Below are 25,600 nucleotides of genomic sequence, written 5' to 3'. Positions count from 1 at the left end.
AAAATCCAGAATTTATAAACCCCGTAATTGTTTTTAATTTATCACTGTTAATCTCATTAAATCCAACAATCCAAACTTTATTCACTAATTGAAACCCCAAAATGATAAACAGCAGGATCCATATATATATATTTATAAGGAGAGGTAATGACAAAAGACAACCCACTATGTCAGTCCTTCAATATAAGTCCAAAACTAGAACTGCTTGAGTTCTAGAGAGGTAATGACAAAGTTACAAAATTAATTAATACTGCAGATGGCAGAAGGAAGCAGAAGATGACCACAAAATTTAGAAAGATATCAGAAACCGAGCAATTTATCAAAGTAGTTTCTGCTACCCTCAATTTAACAAGAAACTGAGATGCATGACAGAAATCTTAAGCTTTCATGGAAAATTTTCCAGATTATAAAAATTGCAGCAAAAGAAACTAAATTGGGAACAAATAAGGTAAGCCACCTTATCAGCGCTTCCTATATACAAAAGCTTACTATCAGTTATACCTGGAAAATGGAAATGGTGATCAAGTTAGACTCCTCTATGCTAAGAGCTAATCAAGATCTTCTCCCCTAATTGAATAAATCAATTACCAAATTGAACCCATTTGTTCACAAACTAGTGAAATGATTATTGAATATATAGAACAAGATTACTCCTAGAAAAGAATTTCCAAGTAACAGAAAAGAAGAAACTGAACTTACAATAAAGCTAATCAAGATGTGGCCAACCGCATCAACAACTTCAAATAAAATCTTCCTTTTAACCAAAAAAAAATGAAACTTTTTTTTTTCATTTCTTTCACAAATACCTTGAATACAAGCAAGATAAACTTAAAAGAAAAAAATAGGATTAAGGGACAAGAGCCCATCTGCCAGAATCACCACCATTCATAGACAACTTGTGTGTACTTATCTTTGAGCCATCTAAAGCTCCTCCTGAAGGACCCTTTGACCTTACCTTCGACACTATACATCTTGTAGCTAGCAACCCTTTTCTTCCGCTGGAATTCAGGGTCACCAAAGTTCCATCCATTCGAAGAAGATGAGGCAGAAGTAGTTTTCCCTTTCTTCAACTTGTAGTCCCTGTTGTTCCCTGAGTTATCGTAGTTGTTAGCCATCTGGGACTGTGCATAGGCAGCGCTACAGCACCTGAAATCATAAGAAGCTGAAGGCCTAGGTAGTCCATGGTGGGTGTCCACCTCCATCATCCCATTACCACATGACCTTGATCTGTTGTAATCTTCCATTGAATATCTGGCAGAGATAGATTCCTAAAGGAGGTGGTGGTGGCCTAGTGGATGGATGGATGGTTTGTTTTGGTTGTTGAGTTTCTTTTGATCTTGACAGGTAAGTGAAGAAACAAGAATAATAATAAAGAAAGCCACGGAGGTTATAAAATACTTATGCTTTGGCTTAATTTAAGGGTTGCATTTGCCACTGTGACTGATTTTGGGAGACATGGGAATTGAATATATATTTGGCGTGTTTAACGGGGAATCATGTTGTCCAAAGCCTACTGCAATTATTTATGTTCTCCTCGTTCTTGGTACATTACATTTGTATTGACCAGTCATACCCGGAAACAGAACCTATTAATATTTAATTTAAATTTTACTTTTTGAGGGATGAAATTGAAAAACTCTTTTTGAATGTAAGGAGCTTTGCCAATGTCTTTATCTCTTTTAAAGTTTTAAATGAATAAAGCAGAATGATCTTGCCGTGTTTGCCGTCCATTTAGGCCTACTCCTGTGTTTTATGCAGTTCAATTAACTTGCTGTTAAACGGTGCCTTTCATTCAACTCTTTTTTAGGTTTCTCTGTTCCATAAGCAAACTATGATGAACCCAAAAGCCAACCTGTGTTTTATTTTAGGACGCTTCGTTCAAGAACCAAAATCAGCTCACTAATCCAACTAACACCCTTTGAAGCAGTCCAAGAACCCAACTAAATGCATTTTTATTGTTTTTTTTCCTACATGACAAGTTTACGCAATCATTAATTGTAAAATTTCACTTCCTTTATTTTTTTATTTATATTATCTTTCTTTGAGGGACATAAAGTTTGGAGAAAGATGTAGCAGCAGCATCTTTTCATTTGCTCTGGAAAAGCTATAATCCGCATTCTGCCCTGCAGATAGTGGTGAGCTGCATCAGGGACCACGCTCCACAAAAATCACCATACCAACCTAGTTGTGGACGAGAGCCTAGAGAATTTAGAAGCAAAGTGGCAACTGAAAGGCTCAAAAGTCGAAGAGGCCATCGACTCTGGCTTTTATCAAAGTTTCTGAATGCATGACCAAGAAATAGTTCACTCAATATCTTAAACAATAATGCCATTGAAATAGAAAGGCAAGGTACATAAAAAAACTTACCAAAAGGCTAGTCCAATGATATAAAGTAATCACGTTCCCACTCTACATAGTACTCTCTTAACATACAGAAACTGGAGATGAAAAATACGTTACATAGATGAACCGACATGATTTAACTACATATTTTGTCTACGGCGCACACAGAATCAAAATTCAAATATCAGATTTCTTAAACTGTAATGGGACCTCATCTAAATGTTCAGGACCGAAAATCCCTTGTGGCTGTAAGGGAGCCCGACCTCCAAAACTTTGTCATTTCCAAGGAGCCATTTACCAAGAACCCGAAACAGCATCAAATTAGATCAGCAACATTTGACGGCAGCTCCTCAATTACAACATTATAAAACTTCTGGATGTCAAATAGCATCCTCTCATCATCCATGGTCACAAAGTTGATGGCAACACTTTTTCTCCCAAATCTTCCACTACGACCAATTCGATGAAGGTAGTTCTCTGGTTGTGTTGGGAGATCATAATTGATCACAAGCGAGACTTGTTGAACATCAATTCCACGAGCCAAGAGATCAGTGGTGATAAGCACACGAGAGGACCCAGATCGGAATTCCCGCATGATAATGTCCCTTGTATTTTGGTCCATATCTCCATTGGTAGCAGACACTGTATAGTTACGACTACGCATCTTGTCTGTAAGCCAATCCACCTTACGCCTAGTGTTCACAAAAATGACACTTTGGGTGATTGCTATTGTCTCGTACAGATCACAAAGCGTCTCAAGCTTCCATTCTTCCTTCTCAACATTAACATAAAATTGCTTGATACCCTCAAGGGTAAGCTCATCACGCTTCACCAGAATCCTCACAGGTTTGTTCACCAGAATTCTCAAGGGCTTCAGGGGGCATTGTAGCAGAGAAAACGCCTACTTGAATTTTAGGTGGAAGCAACTGGAAAATGTCATAAATCTGCCACAAGTGAACAGCAGAGGTCAACGAAACGTCGAAACAACAAATGAAGAAATGATATCATTGCGAAAGCTAGAAAACTATCATCAAAATTCCCAGAATTCCGATGTCCTAACTACTAGAAACAAACTGGTAAAATACTTCCTCTCAAGCATAAACATACAAAAGTCAAAAACCAGCCTAAATATTTGATGTACCAATAAGTAGCTTCAGAAGTCACAACCGGGGCCATCGTCTTCTAGGAAAAGCACAACAAATAGTACATACAGCTTATTAATGAAAAAGAGGACCTGATCATTGAAACCTCTTGACAGCATTTCATCGGCTTCATCCAACACAAACATCTTTATGTGATCAGGACGGATAGATTGTCTCCTCAACATGTCAAACACACGGCCAGGTGTACCAACAACCACATGAAACCCACTGGAGAGAATCCGTTGATCTTCACGAGCACTGGTCCCGCCTACACAAGCATGAACCTTGACACCCAGGTAATCACCTAATGGCCGCATGACCTTCTCAATTTGTTGTGCTAATTCTCGGGTTGGTGCAAGGACCAATGCGTGGCACTGAACTAAGCTGTAGTCAAGCTGCTGTAGAATTCCAGAGTAAAGTGTTGCAGTTTTCCCTGTTCCGGACTGTGCTTGTTGAATTACATCAAGTTCCTTGCAGAATGGTACAATCCCCCTTTGCTGAATTGCCAATGGCTTCTCAAAACCTTCACAAAAAATTTTTGACTTAGCAAGCAGCTTTCACACCACCCGTGTAAAGCGATCAATTCTTGAATGATACAGCGAAATGGAGCTCTAAGAAGAGCTTGAAAGCCCATGTTTTCACCATGGAAATCACAAGATCTTAATTGAACATGCATATAAGTTAAAGCCTAAATTGATAACAATGTATTCGAATTTGAATCACCAATAAAGCCCAATAAGTTTTTACAGCGGTTCCTCACAGACCAAAGCATAATATTGTAACACTCTGCACCCTTCAAGGTTTCTTTACTAACAAAGTAGTTGAAATATATTCAACTTACCATAAGCATAAATGCCCCTGAGAAGATTTTCTTGTAATCCCATAGAATCAAAAGTGTCATAAACCTCATCATATGAGGTAAAGAAATCTTGCCCAACAGCATCAAGGCTGCTCATATCAATTTACAAAACAACGCATTAGAATTCATTCAATAAAATCATAAGCTTAGCAAACTATAAATGAACCGGTTAAATCATAAAAAAACCATGAAAAACATAAAAACTTAATTAACCACCAATGAATCTGAAAGCTAAACGCCTAGAAACAGAGCAAAGAAAAGTGAACTTACTCATTCATTTTAGCATCATACTGGCGAGCAACGAAATGAGATCCTTCTGGAGCTTCAGCAGCCATGACTACAAATAGCAACACATATTTAACAACTCGTACAAATTTCATGGCTGATTTAAAGTGGCAGTCTTGCCACCAAGACCTAGACCATCAAGAAAAAGACAGTTGAGTTTGGTCTTGATTGGGAAAAATTAAACAAGGCACCACATGAAGTTAACCTATCTTCTATTTGTACATGGTGCTATATACCAACAAGGTCTCTGATGAATAAGCTTAGATAATATGTGTTAGGACAAAAAAGGTTAATCACAAAAATACACAAGAAACACAACCAATATAAATGTTTTAAGTAATTTTGGATGAATAAGCAGGCAATAATTCAGACAATAACAACATCCCATGTACGAAACTAAAGACCCGTCAGATTAAAGTAAAAGCCCATATCTAAAACGAAAAAAGCTAGCTGGTTTCCATTCCTGCATGTAGATTCTACCAGAAGAGATTATATCAAACTGAAGGGAGAACCAAATAAACTTATAATGCATATGCTGAAGTAAAGAAAGTGCAAGAAGTGGCAAAATAATAATAATAATAATAATAATAATAATAATAATTACTAGGATATTAAGATGATCGAGAGAAGGTAGATTAGCTGGCTCCGATTGATGCTTTAGGGTTAGGGTTTGGGCCCAAACTCCTCGGATCTCTGTCTCTGGGTGTAAGAATGGGAGAGGAAGAGAGTGCTGTTATCAGTTTACAGAGACTTTGAGAGACTGACAAGAGAAAAACAAACCCGCAATTGCTCTACGGCGTCGTTTCTTAGTTATGACAGGAAAGAAACAGTCTTTTAATCGCTCATTAACTGCCTTCCTTTTTTCTCATATTCTATATATTTGAATCATTTACAATAAAATATTTTCTTTATAGGATGTTTAATAGGACCTAAGGTGCGTTTGGTTCACGGAATGTAAAATTATCATGAGAATAAAAGATTATCAAGGAATAGGATTACTGAGAATGTTGTATTTTGTGTTTGGTTGGTTTAGCAGAAATGTAAGATTACTGTGTTTGGTTAAATGAATAAAAAATTATTGGAATGTATATTTAATCAAATTGTCCTTATTATATATTTGTTTTTTAACAAGTTGAAAAATATTTATATATTTTCTTTAAAAAATTTAAATTCATAAAATTTATATAAATTTTTTTTACAAAATTGAAAATATAAAAAGGTTTAATGAAAGGGTAAAATTTTATTTTAACCCCTGAACTTCATACAAAATTTTAATTATAGTTTTTTTTTGTAAATCTAAAATAGTTTAAGGATAAATTTGTAATTTAACATTCGTAGAATTTTTATTATTCAATGACAGAATAAAAATATTTTTGAAAGAATTTTTTTAAGGGTATTTTAATCCAAAACACCGGTAATCCAACAATACATAAGGAAAGGGAGGTAATGACATTCCCGGTAATATACCCAAAAAAATCCACTATTGGTAATGTAAGATTACTGAGAATGACATTCTCAGCCAACCAAACGGAGGAATGTGGATTATATTCTCATGAGAATCTCACATTCCCCCAATTAAACACACACTAAATATCAACAAGCCTATGAAAGGCTTAAAGCCTAAGAATCTTGTTGGATCAAGATCCAAGGATTAATCAATATCCGTGTAAGAGCCTAAGAATTATGTAGACCACGTACTTCATTATTATTATTTATTTAAATAGTCCTAGATAATTATAATATGGTATTTATTTAGAATTTTTATAATTTATTAACAAATATACACATATTTTAAAACAACTATTCAAACTCAATTATTTTTTAAAAAATATCATTCTCTTTTACAACTAATATCCTTCTATAAGTCCAACAAACGCCATTTAGCAACCAAACAAAGTGGCACATGACCAGACAAGGCTGCTTCCAATGCCAACAACCTAGTGGAGACAGTATTGATACATTTCAGATTGCAAAATAGGACATTGTACTACTTCCTTTGTCTTGATCCGACGAGATCAAGGGATTAATCAATCTACGTGCACTTGAAGGTGTTAGACATCTCCAAATGTAGGTATAAAGACTAGATATATACCTTCATCGATCGCCTTTGTCATCTTACTCTCAAAAAATTATGTCATTTTCATAATTGTATATGGTCTCTTACGCATGCATGCAAAGATGAATTGAATGGGTGGATACAAGCGTTCTTCTCTGGAATTTTTTTTATATGTATTTCTTTATTAAAAATCTGTTTTTATTCCATTTAAATTTTTTAAAATTTCGTCATCCTAACATAAAATTATGCACTCAAGTCAACGGCATGCCAAAGAAGCATGTGCCTCTGACACTGTACACCCACAAACCCTCCTTTTCTCATTCCTTCATCTGTTCTAGTGCCATGGGGCCGTTCATGGTCCTCCGTGGACCACCTCCCCTTTTATTTTTCCTATCAATGTATCTACATACACTTTCTCAGACAATAAGATAATTTAATAATATTCATTTTTTTCAATGGCCTGGAAGGGAATAGATTGTGCCGGGAGATGCAAAGGCAAAAGAAACTCATGCCCACATGTTTTAGCAAGGAAACATATATAATTTTATATTAAGAGTGAACTTCTTAAACTTTAATAGATGTATTTATAAAATTTTAAAAGATAAAAATAAATTATTCGCATACCCTAATCTTTCTGTCCTGTGTGTCTCACTCAGAGGTCAATTCTATGTAGTTTTATTTAATGAACTTAAATATATGAAAATCATTATAATTTTTAATGTTATTGATATTTAAATATAACTCCTATTTAGAAGAAAAAAAATGGTTTGTGTGTGAGCGAACAGGTTGAAGCTAGGAATGGCAACGGGTCGGGTTCGGGGCGGGTTTTACTCACCCCGTCCCCGGACCCGAAATAAATCCCCGTCCCCAACCCCGACGGGTTTTTTATCGGGGCGCCCCGTCGGGGATTTTTTTTTCCCGTCCCAGAACCCGACCCGAAATATTATACCCAAACCCGAACCCAAACCCGAAAATATTTTATATATAATTAATATAAAATATAAAATATTATATATATATATATATATATATATAATCGGGTCGGGGCGGGGATACCTTACCCCGAACCCGACCCGAAAAAATCTCCGAATCCGACCCGATATCATTCAATCCGACCCGACCCGAACTTGACTGGGTTTCGGGTTTCCCCGTCGGGCTCGGGTCATATTGCCATCCCTAGTTGAAGCATCCCTATGTTGCCATTTGTAATCCGCACGCACCCAACGTCTACCAACTTGCCGAAAGTGGTAGAACAGATCGGAGAAACCTATCACTTTCTCTCCCTCCCATACACGTGAAAAGATTAAAAAAAAAAAGTAGAAGCTCTTGCCTTAACGTAACCTTGAAATCGTAAAGGGAAAGTTTAGGGTTTACAAAACATTCCCACTCCTGTATAAACAATCACGATGTATTTCATATGGCTAAATGATCTGATTATAATATTTTATTAAGATTAATTAATTGGACCAACGCGAATTGCATCAGTACATTCAAGGGGGAAGCATGCATGCATGGTTTGTACAAACAAATAAAACAAATAAAATATCACTCAATTTGAGGTTATGTATTAATTTTTTTTTGATAATTAATTTTTATTACCCAAGGAAGCAAAAACTACTACATAGAACACCGATCTCAAGAATCAAATGTACATCCTAAAAACATAAGAAGATCGGTTTAAGCAATGTCCCAAGTGTTACAAAGGATAGTATTAATACTATCATATCTATTAATAGTTTTCCCCGTCAATTTAAAACCTACGTAATCTTTGATACAATTGAAGAGTTCTTCGGTTGTTCTTGATCTTGCTTGAAAAAACTCTTCGATTGCGCTCTTCACACAAAACATAGATTTTTGCAGTCCAAGCAAGTTTAAGAATAGTTGTGAGGAGGGACCTTCCTTTCCAATTGTTGCTAGCCCAGTCAATCAAGTCATCCCAAGAAGTTTATGTATTAATTTTACTATTAAGTTTCCAAAACGTTTTAATATATGCATTGAATATTAGTTACAGGTTTAATTAAAATGTTAAGTTATTAATTATTAAGAGTGCGACAATTTGTTGATAATGTAAAAGTTAAGAAAGTGTATTTATTTCACTATATAATTTTCTTCACCAAAGTTATTTCTTTTAATATTTTTAATCGACGTCATAAAATCATCATTCTTCGACAATTTTTTAAGTCACTTTATACATGAGTGAATTCATCTCATTATTCTATATCATTTTATTGATTTAGATTTTTCCAAAATTTATTTAGGGTTCACATAATAAAAACAGAAAATCTATCATTTTTTTAGTTTTCGGGACTTTCTTAAATTTGATTGGTTTTGAGTGATTATTCAAAAATTCAAACGGTAAAAAAATGTCTTTCAAGAAGTAAAACATTTCAAAACTAAGGAGATTATAGCATTAGAATGTCAAACATGTTGAAAACCTGGCACACCAAATTACATCAATTGTCAACATTATGGGTGGCAATTTGGTGGCATTAATGGGGTGGCAAAATTGGTCAAATTTGGCCACCAAATTGTTGAAAATTTTGGATGGTAAAACTATGCAATTAGTCATTGTAATTTAGGGTATTTACAAATTAGTCCTTAAAGCTTCAACTATAAATACCCTAGCTCATTTAGCTTCAAAACCATCCCAAAGCATTCTAGCTTTCTTCCAATACTAGAGAGAATTTAGAGAGTTTATTGAGAGTTGTTTTCTCCTTTTTATCGAGAGAGAATTATCATTGTTTTCTCCTTGGTAGATCGAGAGAGGTTGTAATTCCTATTTTCTCATAGTGAAATTCTTCTACCGTTGCCCGTGGTTTTTACCCTATTTTATTTAGGGGTTTTCCACGTAAATTTTGTGTCTCTTTTTATCTTCATTTTTATTTTCTCAAATTATCAGTTGCGATTTTGCTCTATCCGATAGCCGTCTTCCGCAACAATTGGTATCAGAGCTAGATTAGAGTGTGTAATATCTGCTTATTGTCTTTGTGGTTGCCACCAAAAGGTGGATCCTCCAACATAAGAAAGTAAGAAGGTATTACCCATTATTTGAAGGTTTCAGAGAACTATTCACGATAGTGAAATAGTGGGAGCTATCCGTAATAGAAGCTATGGCAACGAAATTTGATATTGAAAAATTTAATGGGAGAAATTTCTCATTGTGGAAATTGAAGATGAAGGTCATCCTGAGGAAAGACGGATGTCTAGCAGCTATCAGTGAAAGGTCGGTAGATTTTACAGATGACAACAAATGGATCGAAATGGACGGGAATGCTATGGCAAACTTTCATCTAGCATTAGCAGATGAAGTATTGTCAAGCATCAAGGAGAAGAAGACAGCTAAGAAAGATATGGGATCATCTCATCAAATTGTACGAGGCCACATCGCTGCACAATAAAATTTTTCTTAAGAGGAAATTGTACACTCTCCGTATGACAGAATCTACTTCAGTGACGGAACACTTAAATACACTGAACACCTTATTTTCTCACCTTACATCCTTAAGTTGTAAAATAGGAGAACAAGAACGTGCTGAACTTCTACTTCAAAGTCTACCGGATTCGTACGATCAACTCATCATCAACTTGACAAACAGTAATGTCACCAGTCTAGTCTTCGATGACGTTACAGCTGCTATTCTACAAGAAGAAAATCGACGCAAGAACAAGGAAGACAGACAAGTAAATCTGCAACAAGCAGAAGCGTTAACAACGATGAGAGGGAGATTAACAGAACGTGGCCAAAGCAGCAGTCATAAACATGGTAGATCGAAGTCGAGGAGCAAGAAGAATTTAAAGTGCTACCACTGTGGAAAGAAGGGTCACTTGAAGAAGGATTGTTGGAGTCTAAATAAAAACTCCAATCCACAAGGCAATATCGCAAACACTTCAGATGATGGAGATGCTCTATGTTGTGAAGCGTCAACCACCGTGGAAGGCAGAAAAAGATTTGCAGATATATGACTCATTGATTCGGGAGCGACATATCACATGACCTCAAGAAGAGAATGGTTCCATCATTATGAAACTGTCTCAGGAGGATCTGTGTATAGTTGCAATGATCATGCCTTAGAGATCGTTGGTGTGAGAACCATCAAATTGAAGATGTATGATGAAACAATTAAAGTTGTTCGAGATGTGCGGCACGTGAAAGGTCTGAAGAAAAATTTATTATCCTACGGATTGTTGGATAATAATGCTAGCAAGATTGAAACACGGAAAGGAATCATGAAGGTGTTCCGTGGAGCGCTTGTGGTGCTGAAAGGTGAAAAGATAGCTGCAAACTTGTACATGCTGAAGGGAAAGACATTGTTAGAAGCAGAAGCCTCTGTTGTCTCATGTAGTTTAGATTCTGCAATGCTATGGTATAAGAAACTTGGACACATGTCAGAACAAGGAATGAAAGTCCTTGTGGAGCAAAAGCTACTTCCAGGCTTAACAAAGGTATCACTTACTTTGTGTGAGCATTGCATAACAAGTAAGCAGCACCGGTTGAAATTCAACACATCAAATTATAGAGGCAAAAGTGTTCTAGAATTGGTTCACTCTGACGTATGGCAAGCACCAGTAACATCCCTAGGTGGAGCAAAATACTTTGTCTCATTTATTGATGACTACTCCAGGAGATGTTGGGTGCACCTTATTAAGAAGAAGTCAGACGTGTTTTCAACTTTCAAAAACTTCAAAGCGCGGGTGGAACTTGATTCTGGAAATAAGATCAAGTGTTTCAGAACAGATAATGGAGGAGAATACACAAGCGAAGAATTTGATGACTTTTGCAAGAAAGAAGGCATCAAAAGACAGTTCACAGTGGCGAACACTCCTCAACCAAATGGAGTGGCAGAGCGGATGAACAGAACCTTGTTAGAAAGAACAAGAGCAATGTTGAGGGACGTAGGCCTAGAAAAATCATCTTGGGCAGAAGCAGTCAATACCGCCTGTTATTTGGTGAATCGAGCTCCATCAACTGCAATAGAGCTGAAGACACCAATGGAGATGTGGACTGGTAAACCAGTTGATTATCCAAACCTCCATGTATTTGGAAGTATTGTGTACGTGATGTACAACGCCCAAGAAATTTCAAAGCTGGATCTAAAATCCAGGAAATGCAAATTCTTGGGGTATGCTGATGGAGTAAAGGGGTATCGCTTGTGTGATCCCACTGCCCGCAAAGTGATCATTAGCAGGGATGTTATCTTTGTAGAAGATAAACTACAAAGAAAAGAAGATGATGATAGCGCTGAAAAGTCAGAGATTACTCAGATACATGTGGAAAAAGAGTTTGAAGAAGGAGATTCTTCTGAAGCAGAACCAGTACATGATGAACAAGAACCAGAGAGTTCTGAAGCTCCAACAACTCGTCAATCAGATCGTGTGAGAAGACGTCCCAATTGGCACTCAGATTATGTTATAGAAGGTAATATTGCATACTGCCTTTTAAAAGAGGACGGTGAGCCATCAACATACCAGGAGGCAATAAACAGCTCAGATGCTTCACTGTGGATGATGGCGATGCAAGAAGAAATCGAAGCCCTTCATAAAAATAATACATGGGACCTTGTGCCACTACCACAAGGAAGGAAGCCAATTGATAACAAATGGGTTTTCAAAATCAAGCAAAATGGTGACGATCAAGTTGAGAGGTATCGTGCAAGACTGGTGGTCAAAGGATATGCTCAAAAAGAATGTATTGATTTCAATGAAATATTTTCTCATGTGGTTCGACTAACAATAGTTCGAGTAGTTTTGGCAATGTGTGCTACATTTAACTTACATCTAGAGCAGCTAGATGTTAAAACAGCTTTTCTTCATGGAAATCTTGAAGAAGAGATTTATATGCTCCAGCCTGAAGGTTTTGAAGAAGACGAAAAGAAGAACTTGGTTTGCAGGTTGAACAAATCTCTATATGGTCTAAAGCAGGCGCCGAGGTGTTGGTATAAGAGATTTGATTCCTTCATTATGTGCCTTGGATACAACAAACTTAATGCAGACCCTTGTGCTTATTTCAAGAGGTCTGGTGATAACGATTTTGTTATATTGCTGTTGTATGTGGATGACATGTTGGTTGCAGGACCCAACAAAGATCATATTGAAGAATTGAAGGCACAACTGGCTAGGGAATTTGAAATGAAGGACTTGGGATCAGCAAACAAGATTCTAGGGATGGAAATTCACCGAGACAGAAGTAATAGGAAGATTTGGCTTTCACAAAAGAATTACTTGAAGAAAATCTTGTCACGATTTAGCATGCAAGATTGTAAGCCAATTTCTACCCCTCTTCCTATTAACTTCAAATTATCCTCCAGTATGAGTCCTGGTAGTGAAGAAGAGAGGATGAAGATGTCTCGAGTACCGTATGCATAAGCAGTGGGAAGTTTAATGTTCGCTATGATATGCACAAGACCAGACATTGCACAAGCAGTGGGAGTGGTTAGTCGGTACATGGCGAATCCAGGAAAAGAGCATTGAAATATTGTAAAGAGGATCCTAAGATACATCAAAGGGACCTCAAATGTTGCATTATATTACGGAGGATCAAACTTACTAATCAATGGGTATGTAGATTCTGACTATGCAGGGGATTTAGATAAAAGCAAATCTACTACAGGATATGTGTTCAAAGTTGCTGGTGGAGCTATAAGCTGGGTTTCAAAATTGCAGTCAGTTGTGGCTACGTCCACAACAGAGTCAGAATATGTAGCAGCTACACAAGCCAGTAAAGAAGCAATTTGGTTGAAGATGCTATTGGATGAGCTTGGGCACAATCAAGAGTATGTCTCTCTGTTTTGTGACAGTCAAAGCGCCTTGCATCTAGCAAGGAATCCAGCATTTCATTCAAGGACTAAGCACATACGAGTTCAGTATCATTTCATTCGTGAAAAGGTGGAAGAAGGAACGGTAGATATGCAGAAGATCCATACCAAAGACAACATAGCAGATTTCATGACGAAGGCAATCAATGCTGATAAATTTACCTGGTGTCGATCCTCCTGTGGCCTGTCAGAAACGTAAGCAACATGAAAGGTACAAGGTAGAAAGAATGGTATGAAGATATGATTGTTCCAATCAAATCTTCAAGTGGGAGATTGTTGAAAATTGGCACACCAAATTGCATCAATTGTCAACATTATGGGTTGCAATTTGGTGGCATTAATGGGGTGGCAAAATTGGTCAAATTTGGCCACCAAATTGTTGAAAATTTTGGATGGTAAAACTATGCAATTAGTCATTATAATTTAGGGTATTTACAAATTAGTCCTTAAAGCTTCAACTATAAATACCCTAGCTCATTTAGCTTCAAAACCATCCCAAAGCATTCTAGCTTTCTTCCAATACTAGAGAGAATTTAGAGAGTTTCTTGAGAGTTGTTTTCTCATTTTTATCGAGAGATAATTATCATTGTTTTCTCCTTGGTAGATCGAGAGAGGTTGTAATTCCTATTTTCTCATAGTGAAATTCTTCTACCGTTGCCCGTGGTTTTTACCCTATTTTATTTAGGGGTTTTCCACGTAAATTTTGTGTCTCTTTTTATCTTCATTTTTATTTTCTCAAATTATCATACGATTGATGTACTCTAATTTGGTTTTAATACAAGAGAGATATCAATATATTTAATTGCAGTCTGCATCACCGACTATGCTTAAACTTATAACTTCCATATTGTTGTAGCACCAACTATGGTAATTCAACTAATATTTTAAGATGGTATCAAAATATTAGGGGGTGACCAATAGCAAATAACCCTCGTTTATTCCAAACCCACCTTCTTTCCCATTCTATATAAAGCCCCCAAACTCCATCGTTTCCCACACCAAAGCAAAACAAAGTGATGTTTCAGTATCCAAACACTGAAACATTTCTGGGGAATGGGGATTACATACGTATACCTAACTAGGGAATTAGTCTTAAAACAACAGCTACAGGGCATGGGGTTTGGTCGGTCTGCTAAAAAAAGGGATTTTAGGGTAAGGGAGGTGACAGAAGAAAGTGAGCACCCAGGATACTTTCTTGCATGCTCAAGCCTTTTTATGCTTGAAGCTCTGCGTGCTCACTCTCTATCTGTCATCCACTTCTCTCTCTCTCTCTCTCTTTGTTCTTCAATTTTATTATCTGTTTAAAGACTAGCTGATTTGTAGGGGTTTCTGTTTATTTTCCATGGGCTTACTGTGCATATGTATTGATTCATTAACGTTAATCTAGGGTTTCATTAACTGCATATTAAATCTTATAAAGACTCCTTGACCGGATCTAAGTTATACATATCTGAGTAAAGGTTTTTTTTTATATGTTTTATAATTATGGATATATGGTTTATATTCCAGACGTCAGCGCCGGCATGTTACTGTATCTATATGTATGTACTTAGGTTGTTCTCATGAAGGTGCAGGTGCAAGCAATGATGGATCTCAGCAGTTGTGTCAACTGTACAAGCAGACATGGATGGAGGTCTTACAGAATCTACAAGCTTTCGTTATATCTGAAAAATCAACTGTTTGATCAAGCAAAAAGGCCTTTCGAATCTCCTCAAATGAACCAGACGATGAAGTTGGAACTTCTTAATTAAGAATAAAGAAGGCCATCAGTTTCCTTTTTTGATTTTCCCCAGTGTTGACTTGATTTATTCGATATTCCTTACTTTGCAAAACCAATCCAGAAAAGGAAAAGAGAGAACTATATATATAAAAGAAAACATGTTTTGTCTTGTAAGATGTCGCATTTATGTAAGTTCTTTTATTCTTCCAGGTTCGTTCTTGTCGTTATTTGGTGAAGCATTGAGGTAGATTGATCGATTGTTATAATATGATTGACATTTTAGTAAATTTATAGATGGTTAAAAATTTAGGAATTCATAAATCAGTTTATTTTAGTGATTAAAAGATGATTATTATTTTTATAAAATTTTCAAATATCAAGAGATTACAATGATATTTAAATTTTTATTATTAAAGGATTATAAATCTTTAAAATAAATATAACCTTATATTTACTATAAATTATATAAAAAAAATTGGTTATAAGTGATAATATGACTTCTTTTATAGAGTGTGAGTTTCAACGTGTAAAGGAAGGCTTAATGACAACCTTTTGCCCTCAAAATTTTAGATTATTTTACTTCCTAATTTATTTTAGTTTTTAAATTTTTACTTTTTATTAAATCAAACTAATTAATGAGAAAAATATCGAACTAGTTAAATTTGCATTTATTATTTTATTTTATTAACAACTATATTAGTTATTTTATCTTTTGTTCGCAAAATAAAAACTTTAAATATTTAAAACTTTAAATAAACTCAATTAAATCTATTCCTTATTAACTTTTTCCATCAATTTAAATTTATTATTATTTAAAATTTATTATTGATAAAAATATGAAAAAAATATATTTTAAAAATATTAAATTGAATAGTTTTTAAATATATATTTTATAAAATTTAATTATTTAAAATATTTAAAATAATCATGGTTAAAGTTTAAAAAATTTAACTTTTTAAAAAGTTAATAAGGGATACCTTTAGTATAACAAAGGGAGTATATAATATCTAAATACTAATTTAAAAAATATATATTCTTATTAATCTAAGGTGATTACAAGTAATATTTGTTCTAAATATTCTTAACCATTTAACAATGAAAGCTCAAACACATTTGTGGTCTCTGATGCTCGAACTTAAGATCTCTAATCATTTCTTTAACCACTAAGGTAATTCGGTAAAATATATTTTTTAAAAATTATATAAAAAATATCATTAGGACAACAAAATAATTTAGGTGACGATCAAGCGTTAGTGAATTCAGGCATGATCTCGTATCGTAACTTAACACACTCCAAACAACAATTCATAACTTAAAAAGGAAGGAATTTCAGAAGGGGGAATTAGGGTTTTCGGCCTTGCTGAAGTTGTTTCAAGAAGTACACAAAACGAGGCGGTGGAGGACTGCCCTTTGAGGAATATGTTATACATCTAACAATAATACAGGAAGTAAATTTTCAGTTCTTAAAAATAATTAGAAAAAAAAAGGACTGCTAATTGTTCTGCAATCACAAACATGTAATAAGGCTTGTTTCTCTTTTTGTTTTCTGGATAAAAAATAAGGGTTGCATTTTGCAAGCACTAAAAAGACACTGTACATGTACAGATTCCCTATGTTATATTGTATAATCCGACATCTTTCCCTCTCCATCTTGTTTTATTTCCTTCAATCCATCAATCTAGTCTTGAACTTCATTCGGAACTTGAAGTCATACTCGATGATTCCTAGCCAATAAACAACAAATCTAATGTAAGAAAACCAGGTTTCAAGAATAATGTTTTTGTAACGTATCTAATTAATAACTATAATAGATCATTCTCAAACCTGATCTTCTGAAGGTATCCTTGACCTCGAAAGGGGACCGCGACTATTACTACGATCGCGAGGTTTGGACCTCATTCCCAAATCTCTTAATCGATTAAGTTCCGGCACTATAACAGTGCCAAGATCCGGTCTGTCCTTCTTCCTCAGCTCTACACACTTGAGTGATAATTGAGCAAATGATAAAGCCTCTTCAAGTGGCCAATTCGGCACGGCTGGATCAAGTACATCGGCTAAAGTTCCTTTTTCAATGGCCTTTGCAACATGGTGAGCAATACCCATTGGAGGCTTGGCCGTAATAATCTGGAGAAGCATTATTCCAAGTGAATATATGTCTGATTTAGTTGTTAGCATGCCCGTTTGTTGATATTCAGGATCTATGTAACAGAATGTCCCTGCAGCTGAAGTCATGTAATATTGTGTCACACTGTCAGCTACAGAAGGTGGAACTAGCCGTGCTAGGCCGACATCAGCGATCTTGCTCACATAATTACGGTCTAGGAGAATGTTAGCCGGCTTAAGATCCCTATGCACAAGTGGTTCTGGCTTTGCTTGGTGAAGGAATAGAAGGGCAGTCGCGATTTCAGCAGCTATATTAAATCGTTTCCTCCATGAAAGTGGAGGAGTATTTCCCCTTCGAAATAGCCTATCCTCTAAGCTGCCATTCAACATGTATTCATATACCAAGCATCCATATTCGGGACAGGCACCAAGGAGAAGGACCATGTTTGGATGTCTCATGCAGCAAAGAACCTCAACCTGTATAGGTTTGTTGCATAACAGAATATTAGCTTAAGACAACCATGCCAACAACATCTTTGGTCTTTAACAAATGCAAAATTCTAACATGACACTTACCTCTTGCTGGAACTGTTTCTTTCCTTGAGCAGCATCAGGTCTTAAAACTTTTATGGCAACGGGAGTGTGATCAAGTTTGCCTTTAAAAACAGGCCCATAACCTCCTTCTCCAATCTTATTTGATGCTGCAAAATTTTCAGTAGCTTCTTCAATTTCTTCGATGCTATATTTTCGGTACCGGACATCATTTTTTGCCAAAACGTTCAAAGCCCGAGTCTTCTCGTCAGACTCCTTCTTGGCTTTAAGCTCTGCTTGTCTTCTTCTATGTGCTTCTATCTCCGCCAATCTCCGCGATGCCTTGGCTGCTTCCATGGCAGATTTGCATTTAGCCTTCTCCTTCTCTGCCATGGCAAGAGCTGCCTCTCCAGCTTGCCTCGCTTCCTCAAACTTGCGAGCCTCCTCCATTTTCCACTGATGAAGTTCATCAGCCTGGACTAACAAATTCAATTATGTTCTCAAATTGATGTTCTTATAATATATCGGTTATATTGGTTTTAGATTACCTTTCTTTTGGCTGTAAGAGCTTCTTTGCAAGCTGTGCTGTACAAATCCATGGTTTGCTTAAGTTCAAGCTTCAACCTTCTCATTTCAGCTTCCATGTCTCGCTGCAATTCATGACCATGAACGTTAGCAGTTCTGCTATTAAATAGAAAAAGCTGTGCTGTTAAAAAAATCCATCTGCATGTGAGTTCTTCTTACTGTGCCTCGAGGAACCTGTCCCGTAGGGGTAGCGGAAACCATAGAAAAATCTAAATTTTGGTCAGTCATATCTACAGATCCATGGGAAAATAAGTTTGAAAAATCCGTATCGATTGATAAAGTATCTTGGCTAGATGAAGGCTGTCCCGCTCGCATAGCTGCATCAAGGTCAAGTGACATATTTGCAGGCGAGCCTTTTTTTCTGTCACGGTCACGCATAGGTAATTTTGGGGGACTACCCATCGATACTGATACTCTATCTGCTCCTCCATTTCTCGACTCTGCCTTACCAAATTGTCGTCTGTTTAAAAGATCCAATGTCAATAACAAAGGCAATCACCAATTCAATCAACAGTAATAATGTAAACCGATCCCCCCCCCGGCACCTGATTCCATCTTCATCAAGTTGATCCGAAGGAAAATGCTGTGGCAATCCAAACAGCGCCTTTGGTGGGGTAGCAGTGTTCGAAACAGGCCGCTGTGCGGTTCGCATGGTCAATACCTTACCTTTGGAAATCACATACACGGAACAAAATTCCGGTGCACTTTTGATAATGTTTGCGGGTATGTCATTCTTGGATTTCCTATAGTTTAAGTAACTGAAAACTTTTATTGTTAGAAGATGACAGAGAGAGATATCAATTTACTCAATTTGTTCTTGAATCAAGAAGGAAGATTGTGCTACTTAACCTTGATAAACTATTCCTTGTTGTTGCACCAATAACCAGGTTGTTAATCAAGTTTTTGCTGACATATTCCAGAAGGGCTCTGCAGACATCAACATCTTCCAGGATAACCTCCTTCAACTGAATCTGAAATTGACAGTGATTTATATATTAGTCAATTACAATGGTTTAAATTTTGAATAAGTTCGATCGGTTTTTCAATTGTATGATTTAAGATTAGGTGTTCTCCAAGATAACCGCTTACCCCTTTGCGTGCGCAGTAGCCGCGAAAAGGAATGAAAAGCTGGTTTATGTCATAATCAGATTCGTTTTCACCCTCTGCGTGTTGATTTAAGAAATCAGAAAAAACAACGTGTTCTCTAAACATTAATCGGGTACATACGATAACTCTTTTAAACCACCTTATCAAATAATAATCTACTGTTGAGAATAATATGAGATAAGAGAGAGAATACCGACGGTTTTTATGTTTAACATGGATCAAGATGATGAATGGATTGGTGATGACAGGATGATCGATAGCCCAACGTACAGCAAGGGGGCTGTTTTTATCTTTGTCGATGGCCACCGCCGTGGTGTGGCCCGGTACGTTGTCGTCAGAAGAGAAATTAGGAGCCATTTAGGGGAAACGAATCAATAACTTAAGTTGCCACCACCGTCACAACCACCAGGCCAAAGCGTCCTCCACCTCCTGTTATTTAACCTTTTCTTTTACGAAATAAAATGGAAATGTGCGAGGGTGATTTCCCCCCTGGTGTTTCGGGGTGTAATGTAATGCAATATTTCGTCGGGTAATGAAACTTGTGAGAATCTATTTCCGCCATTGCCTTGTTTTAGACAATTCAACCTGGCCCGTTCCTTCGAAAACTGTATTGTAAAACCAAACGAATTTAATAATAATAATAAAATAAAAATATTATTGTTATCTTACGAATCGAGTTGGATTTTAATATTTTAATTGGATTTAAGTTTGATCAGGAAAGAAGCTACGTAATGATTAGGAGGAGGAGTTGCCCCTTTTAAAAATTTTAGTGTAATAATATTTTAGGTCATTTTTAGTTTAAATATTATTCAAACGAGGTTATTATCTCTCTTAATTTTTAAATTTAAATTATTAATATATTTTTATTCTTTTAATATAAATTTTTTTATCCTCTCAACATTTGATTCTAACTTCGTACATAAATTTAATAATTTTTATATGTCATTCAATCTAATCCGAGTTTAAAAAGTTTCATTTGACTCGAAACTCAATTCAATTTTAAGTTAAATCCGCATATATATATAATTCTCATTTTTATTTAGTAAAATAAAGACTCTAAACATATAAAGATCAATTATATTTATATTCGAATTAAATTGAATATTTTCTTATATTTTAAATCGAAAATCTATCAAAATCCAATTTTTATTTTAAAGAATAAAATTTTTAAATCGTATCAAAATCTATTAAATTCATGTCAAATGATTATCCTATAACTACGAGTTATGGGGGGGAAGAGCCCTAAAGTCGTTTGAAAGTTGGTGCAACTCTTCCTGGAAGGCTATTTCGGTAAAAGAATCTTCCGGAGATCCCGCCCCGCCCCCCGGACCACCCTTTTCGTGGTCTGAGGCCTAATTAAGTCGGAATGTATGAAGTTAGTCAATAGTTTCTTTGAATCATGATGCAGTAGTGGTTGACCCTCTTTTGAAGAAGGAGAAGGATGCAACCCAAACAAAAGCAAATGGAACACGAATTGGCCCAGAACTCTTACTCGATCCGTTCTGTGCTGAGAAGCCATGTCCCGAATATATCAAACGCAAGTATCGGTATCAATCGAGTAAAATTTATGGAATTTTCTAATTATTTAATAAAACACATATTATCTTATATTCATTTTAAACTATTAAAAGGAAAAACACACACCCGGAAAGAATGCAGTGAGAAATGGGTTTCGGCCAAACCCAGGAAGATTTGGAAAATTCAAGCAGTTCCATGGATCATCCAGCTGCAAAAGGTACAGCCTGGTAAAAGACTCGTTCAACAACTAATGTTACTAATCAAAACGCATGGTCATGCTTTACCTTTCTCTTATTTTCAAATTTTGGCAGAAACAAAAAGCAGCAGAAAATGTTGAAAATGCTTCCTCTGGGTACCCACTTGAGCCCTGTTGTTGACTAAATGAAGTAGCATTCAGCACAGCGGTAATCAAGCAATTAAGCTCCCATAGGCTTCATTTTAGAGCTTTTGAAATCCATATTGTGTTGACACGTCTATTATTATCGATTTATTATAAATATTTAATTATATTACTATGAATGTCAATGTCAGTTAATCATCAAGCAAGCCAATCATTAGTTAACAGAGCATATACATGGTATTGCCAATGCCATGACTCAAGCCACCGATTTGTGGGCCTTACATTTCAAAATGAGAGTAGTACGGGTAGCACGGGTCACAGACATAAGGCGTAATATTTATGTCTTTCTTTTAATATTTTGTAATAATTTATATGATTTCTATTTTATATACGTTTTTGTCATAGAATTTAAAAAGATTTAGAACTAGATAGCAGAGTAGTGTTGTCTTAGTTTAGGTTTTAACCCATTTGACTTTATTCATTTCGTAGCTTGTTATCATTGACTTCTGCGTAACCTTATCTTCAGGTTTCCTCTTTTTAAATTTATCCGGTCTTACGTTTCTGTCTATATGCAGAGATTTTTACGCATGAATTTATTTGTAGGGATTACTTCCATTACAGACGCGCATATAAGACTGCATATGAAAACTGTTCAACTATGTATTTATTTATTTATACATGCATTTTGCATTTATCTTTATTTTTAATTTTCTTACTGTCAGATATCTTCCACGGAAGCTGCTCTCTATCCTAACGTTGGGGGAAGCTACTACCCTACCTCCCCTTACCTCATTGCATATGGGAATATAATTTTATTGTTGTTGTTGTTCCATAAATTATTATTTTTATTCATAATTTCCTTTTTTTTTCTATAAGCATCTACATAACTAAGTCTAACTCAAGTTGAAAATTGGAGTTTAAATTATCCAAATATCATCATAAAAAATGGAATATTAAAATAACTTTTATTTTCAATCAAAATAAGATAATAATTTAAATGTTAGATACGATAAAAATTCGTTTAGTTAATTATGCTTTTAAAAGGCATAGTTAACTGATATATTTTTACCTTATATGTCACATCCGGTTAATAAATGACAAATATTTTATTAAACGATATAAAAAGATATGTTTGATAAATACAACTTTTACATTTTAAATAAAATTTTAATTATAAAATATTAAAATAAAGAGAAAGATATGTTCAAGTAAAAATTATACAAATTTTATTTTAAAAAACATGCACATACATATAAAAAACATATGAGCACAACTGCACAAATATAAAACAAGCAATAATACACATATACATAAATGTTGTTTTAATATTATAAGCAATACACATGTATAAATGTTGCTTTTAATTGCATAAAATGTTGTTTTTAATTATTTAACGAATACATATTTAAAAATTAATATTTAATTAATAGTATATTTGTATTAAACATTAACTTTATAAGCATTTTCTTATTAAATGAATGGAGATAAAATTTATACGTATATGTTATTGCATGACTTATAATCACATTAATACTTATCTTCGATATGTATCTTATATTTTCTTCCTTTTGAACATAATTTGTATATTTTTTCAAATATATTATTTTTATTTATGTATATTTTCAATTTCAAATAAATAATTAATAGCTAATATTATTTTTAATATTTACTTATTTTTATGACGATATTGGAGTCATTTAGCCGCTGAAATTACCATACCGGACAAACAAAAAAGAAAAGAAAATGGGAAAATCCACGTAATTCATTTGCACCGCCCCCACACCTACGGCCTACGACCTTCATTAACTGAAAATGTCAAAGGTTTGACTTACTATTTTTCAGTTTAAAATTGTGAAATTAAAATGGAAATTATAAATATTTATAAGCATCTATTAAAATTTATTTGTAATTTTTCTGACAAATATCTTTAAAATTATTGGTATTCCATCCATTAATGGATCTTAAATAGAATCATGAAGTGAATCCAGACGAGACATGTAAACTTAACATTATTATAATTATTAAAAATAAATTTGATAGATAAATATTAAAGCCTTCTCTTTTTAACAGCTGAAGTATGTCTTTTGATTATTTGTTTTCTATACCATTATTGTATTAACCACTTGTGTCGTATTTGACTTTACTTTTAATATTAAATTATTAAAAAAAACTCACGTTACACGCAATTTGAAAATGGATGATTGAATCTCTTTGCGTTCACACTTACTCCAATCTTTTCACACCTCTCTCCAAACCCCACGAGAAAAAGGGAAATCATAAATTAAAAATCATCCTTTTTTTATTAATTTATTTCTTCATTCTGCTCTTAATTTCGTTTTCTTTTCATATATAAAACACTCGGCTCCGCTATCCCAAAAGAACGATTTTTTATTATTATTTTGTTTTTATCTCAACCTTTTGCTTTGAAATGAATAACGGTGACAATTACAAGCGGCGCCGGAAGGATACATTTTCCGACGATGAAGATAGCTGTTCCGCCGACCACAAACCCAAGAAGAAAGATTTGAATGGTATCATCACTTCGTTACTGTTGCTTGAAGAGCAAGAAAAGCGAGACCACGAAGAGCAAAATGAGGCATCCAACGAAGAGAAATCGATTTTGGAGTCGAATCACAAGAGAAAAACTCGGACCATGCTCGAATTTTATGCCAATATCCAAGATTACTACTCCGAAATCGACGAGACCGACCGTATGAAGCGGAAGAAATCCCGGGCCATGGCAGCTTCCGTCGTTGCCGCCGCTGCCGTTAGCCAAACGGAAAACCAATCACCCAATCAACAAAACAAACAATCCGGGTCTGGTCAGCAAAGGCGATTATGGGTGAAAGACAGATCCAAGGCTTGGTGGGACGAGTGTAACCGACCCGATTACCCGGAAGAAGAGTTCAAGAAGGCGTTTAGGATGAGCAAGTCAACGTTCGAGCTCATCTGCGAAGAGCTGAACTCCGTTATCGCCAAAGAAGACACGACTTTACGGACCGCCATCCCCGTTAAGCAGAGAGTGGCGGTTTGCATTTGGCGGTTAGCAACGGGCGAACCGTTACGGCTCGTTTCGAAACGGTTCGGTTTGGGCATCTCGACGTGTCACAAGTTGGTCCTCGAAGTCTGTTCTGCGATACGCAGCGTTTTGATGCCGAAGTATTTACACTGGCCGGACGAGGATTCGTTGCGGGAAATAAAAGAAGAGTTCGAGGGCATTTCAGGGATACCAAACGTCGTCGGATCAATGTACACGACGCACATCCCGATTATAGCACCGAAGATAAGCGTGGCGGCGTATTTCAACAAGAGACACACGGAGCGGAACCAGAAAACCTCGTACTCGATCACCGTACAAGGCGTCGTTGATCCTAGGGGAGTTTTCACAGATGTTTGTATAGGGTGGCCAGGTTCGATGAACGACGACCAAGTGCTTGAAAAATCAGCTCTGTATCAAAGAGCAAACGGGGGATTACTGAAAGGAGTTTGGATCGTTGGGGGTTCAGGGTATCCATTAATGGATTGGGTTATGGTTCCTTACACGCAACAACATTTGACTTGGACGCAACACGCTTTCAATGAAAAGATTGGGGAGATTCAGAAGGTGGCAAAGGAAGCGTTTGGGAGATTGAAGGGGCGGTGGTGTTGTTTGCAGAAAAGGACAGAGGTTAAGTTGCAGGATTTGCCTGTTGTTCTAGGAGCTTGTTGCGTTTTACATAATATATGCGAAATCAGGGATGAAGGGATTGACCCGGGCTTGAAATTCGAGCTTGTTGATGATGAAATGGTCCCTGAAGTTGCTTTGAAATCGGTGAGTTCCATGAAAGCTAGAGATGCTATTGCTCATAATCTTTTACATCATGGTCTCGCTGGGACTGCTTTTCTGTAAACACTTCTCTTTCTTCTTTGAAAAATTAAAGATACATTTTTTACAATGTAGCATAACCGATAACACTGTTGTGGTGATTGATTGTAAATTTGTTTGAAGGGGATGAGTAAAATGATTACTATATCTTCCCCTCCTACAAGTGAAATATTTAGTTTTCAGTTATAGTTTTAGGTCAACATTTACATTAAGATATGCGTATTCCTAGGATCTAAACTTCTTCCATTGTGGAACACAAATATGAATACAAACATGTCTTTGTCAAAACATTCTGTAACAAACAAAGCAGTGGCAAGAAAGAAGCTTTTCACAC

General features: G+C 35.7%; 3 protein-coding genes and 1 pseudogene across 4 annotated transcripts; 1 reads left to right on the top strand and 3 right to left on the bottom strand.

The window, feature by feature from the left end:
* Positions 1-743: 743 nt before the first annotated feature.
* On the bottom strand, positions 744-1,451 carry LOC120156911. The gene has a single exon (XM_039168181.1). It carries the CDS (start codon positions 1,242-1,244, stop codon positions 876-878), a length of 369 nt encoding a protein of 122 aa, XP_039024112.1. The 5' UTR covers positions 1,245-1,451; the 3' UTR covers positions 744-875.
* A 912-nt stretch (positions 1,452-2,363) lies between these two features.
* LOC120157121 lies at positions 2,364-5,407 on the bottom strand (annotated as a pseudogene).
* An 11,425-nt stretch (positions 5,408-16,832) lies between these two features.
* On the bottom strand, positions 16,833-19,900 carry LOC120157018 (U-box domain-containing protein 52-like). Of its 2 annotated transcripts, none has more exons than XM_039168279.1 (9): positions 19,741-19,900; positions 19,526-19,599; positions 19,286-19,407; positions 18,982-19,194; positions 18,596-18,896; positions 18,400-18,501; positions 17,897-18,325; positions 17,042-17,797; positions 16,833-16,941 (listed from the first exon to the last, which is right to left on the bottom strand). In XM_039168279.1, exons 1-9 carry the CDS (start codon positions 19,898-19,900, stop codon positions 16,909-16,911), a joined length of 2,190 nt encoding a protein of 729 aa, XP_039024210.1. In that variant the 3' UTR covers positions 16,833-16,908. The 2 variants fall into 2 exon arrangements, with proteins under 2 accessions (XP_039024210.1, XP_039024211.1); XM_039168280.1 differs by having other exon boundaries at positions 19,737-19,894.
* A 3,877-nt stretch (positions 19,901-23,777) lies between these two features.
* On the top strand, positions 23,778-25,421 carry LOC120157019 (protein ALP1-like). The gene has a single exon (XM_039168281.1). It carries the CDS (start codon positions 23,830-23,832, stop codon positions 25,288-25,290), a length of 1,461 nt encoding a protein of 486 aa, XP_039024212.1. The 5' UTR covers positions 23,778-23,829; the 3' UTR covers positions 25,291-25,421.
* Positions 25,422-25,600: the final 179 nt, after the last annotated feature.

The sequence above is a fragment of the Hibiscus syriacus genome, unplaced genomic scaffold (genome assembly GCF_006381635.1).
Source record: "Hibiscus syriacus cultivar Baekdansim isolate YM2019G1 unplaced genomic scaffold, ASM638163v2 tig00111238_pilon, whole genome shotgun sequence".
Lineage (NCBI taxonomy): Eukaryota > Viridiplantae > Streptophyta > Magnoliopsida > Malvales > Malvaceae > Hibiscus > Hibiscus syriacus.
This window is presented reverse-complemented; position numbering and strand designations above follow the sequence as displayed.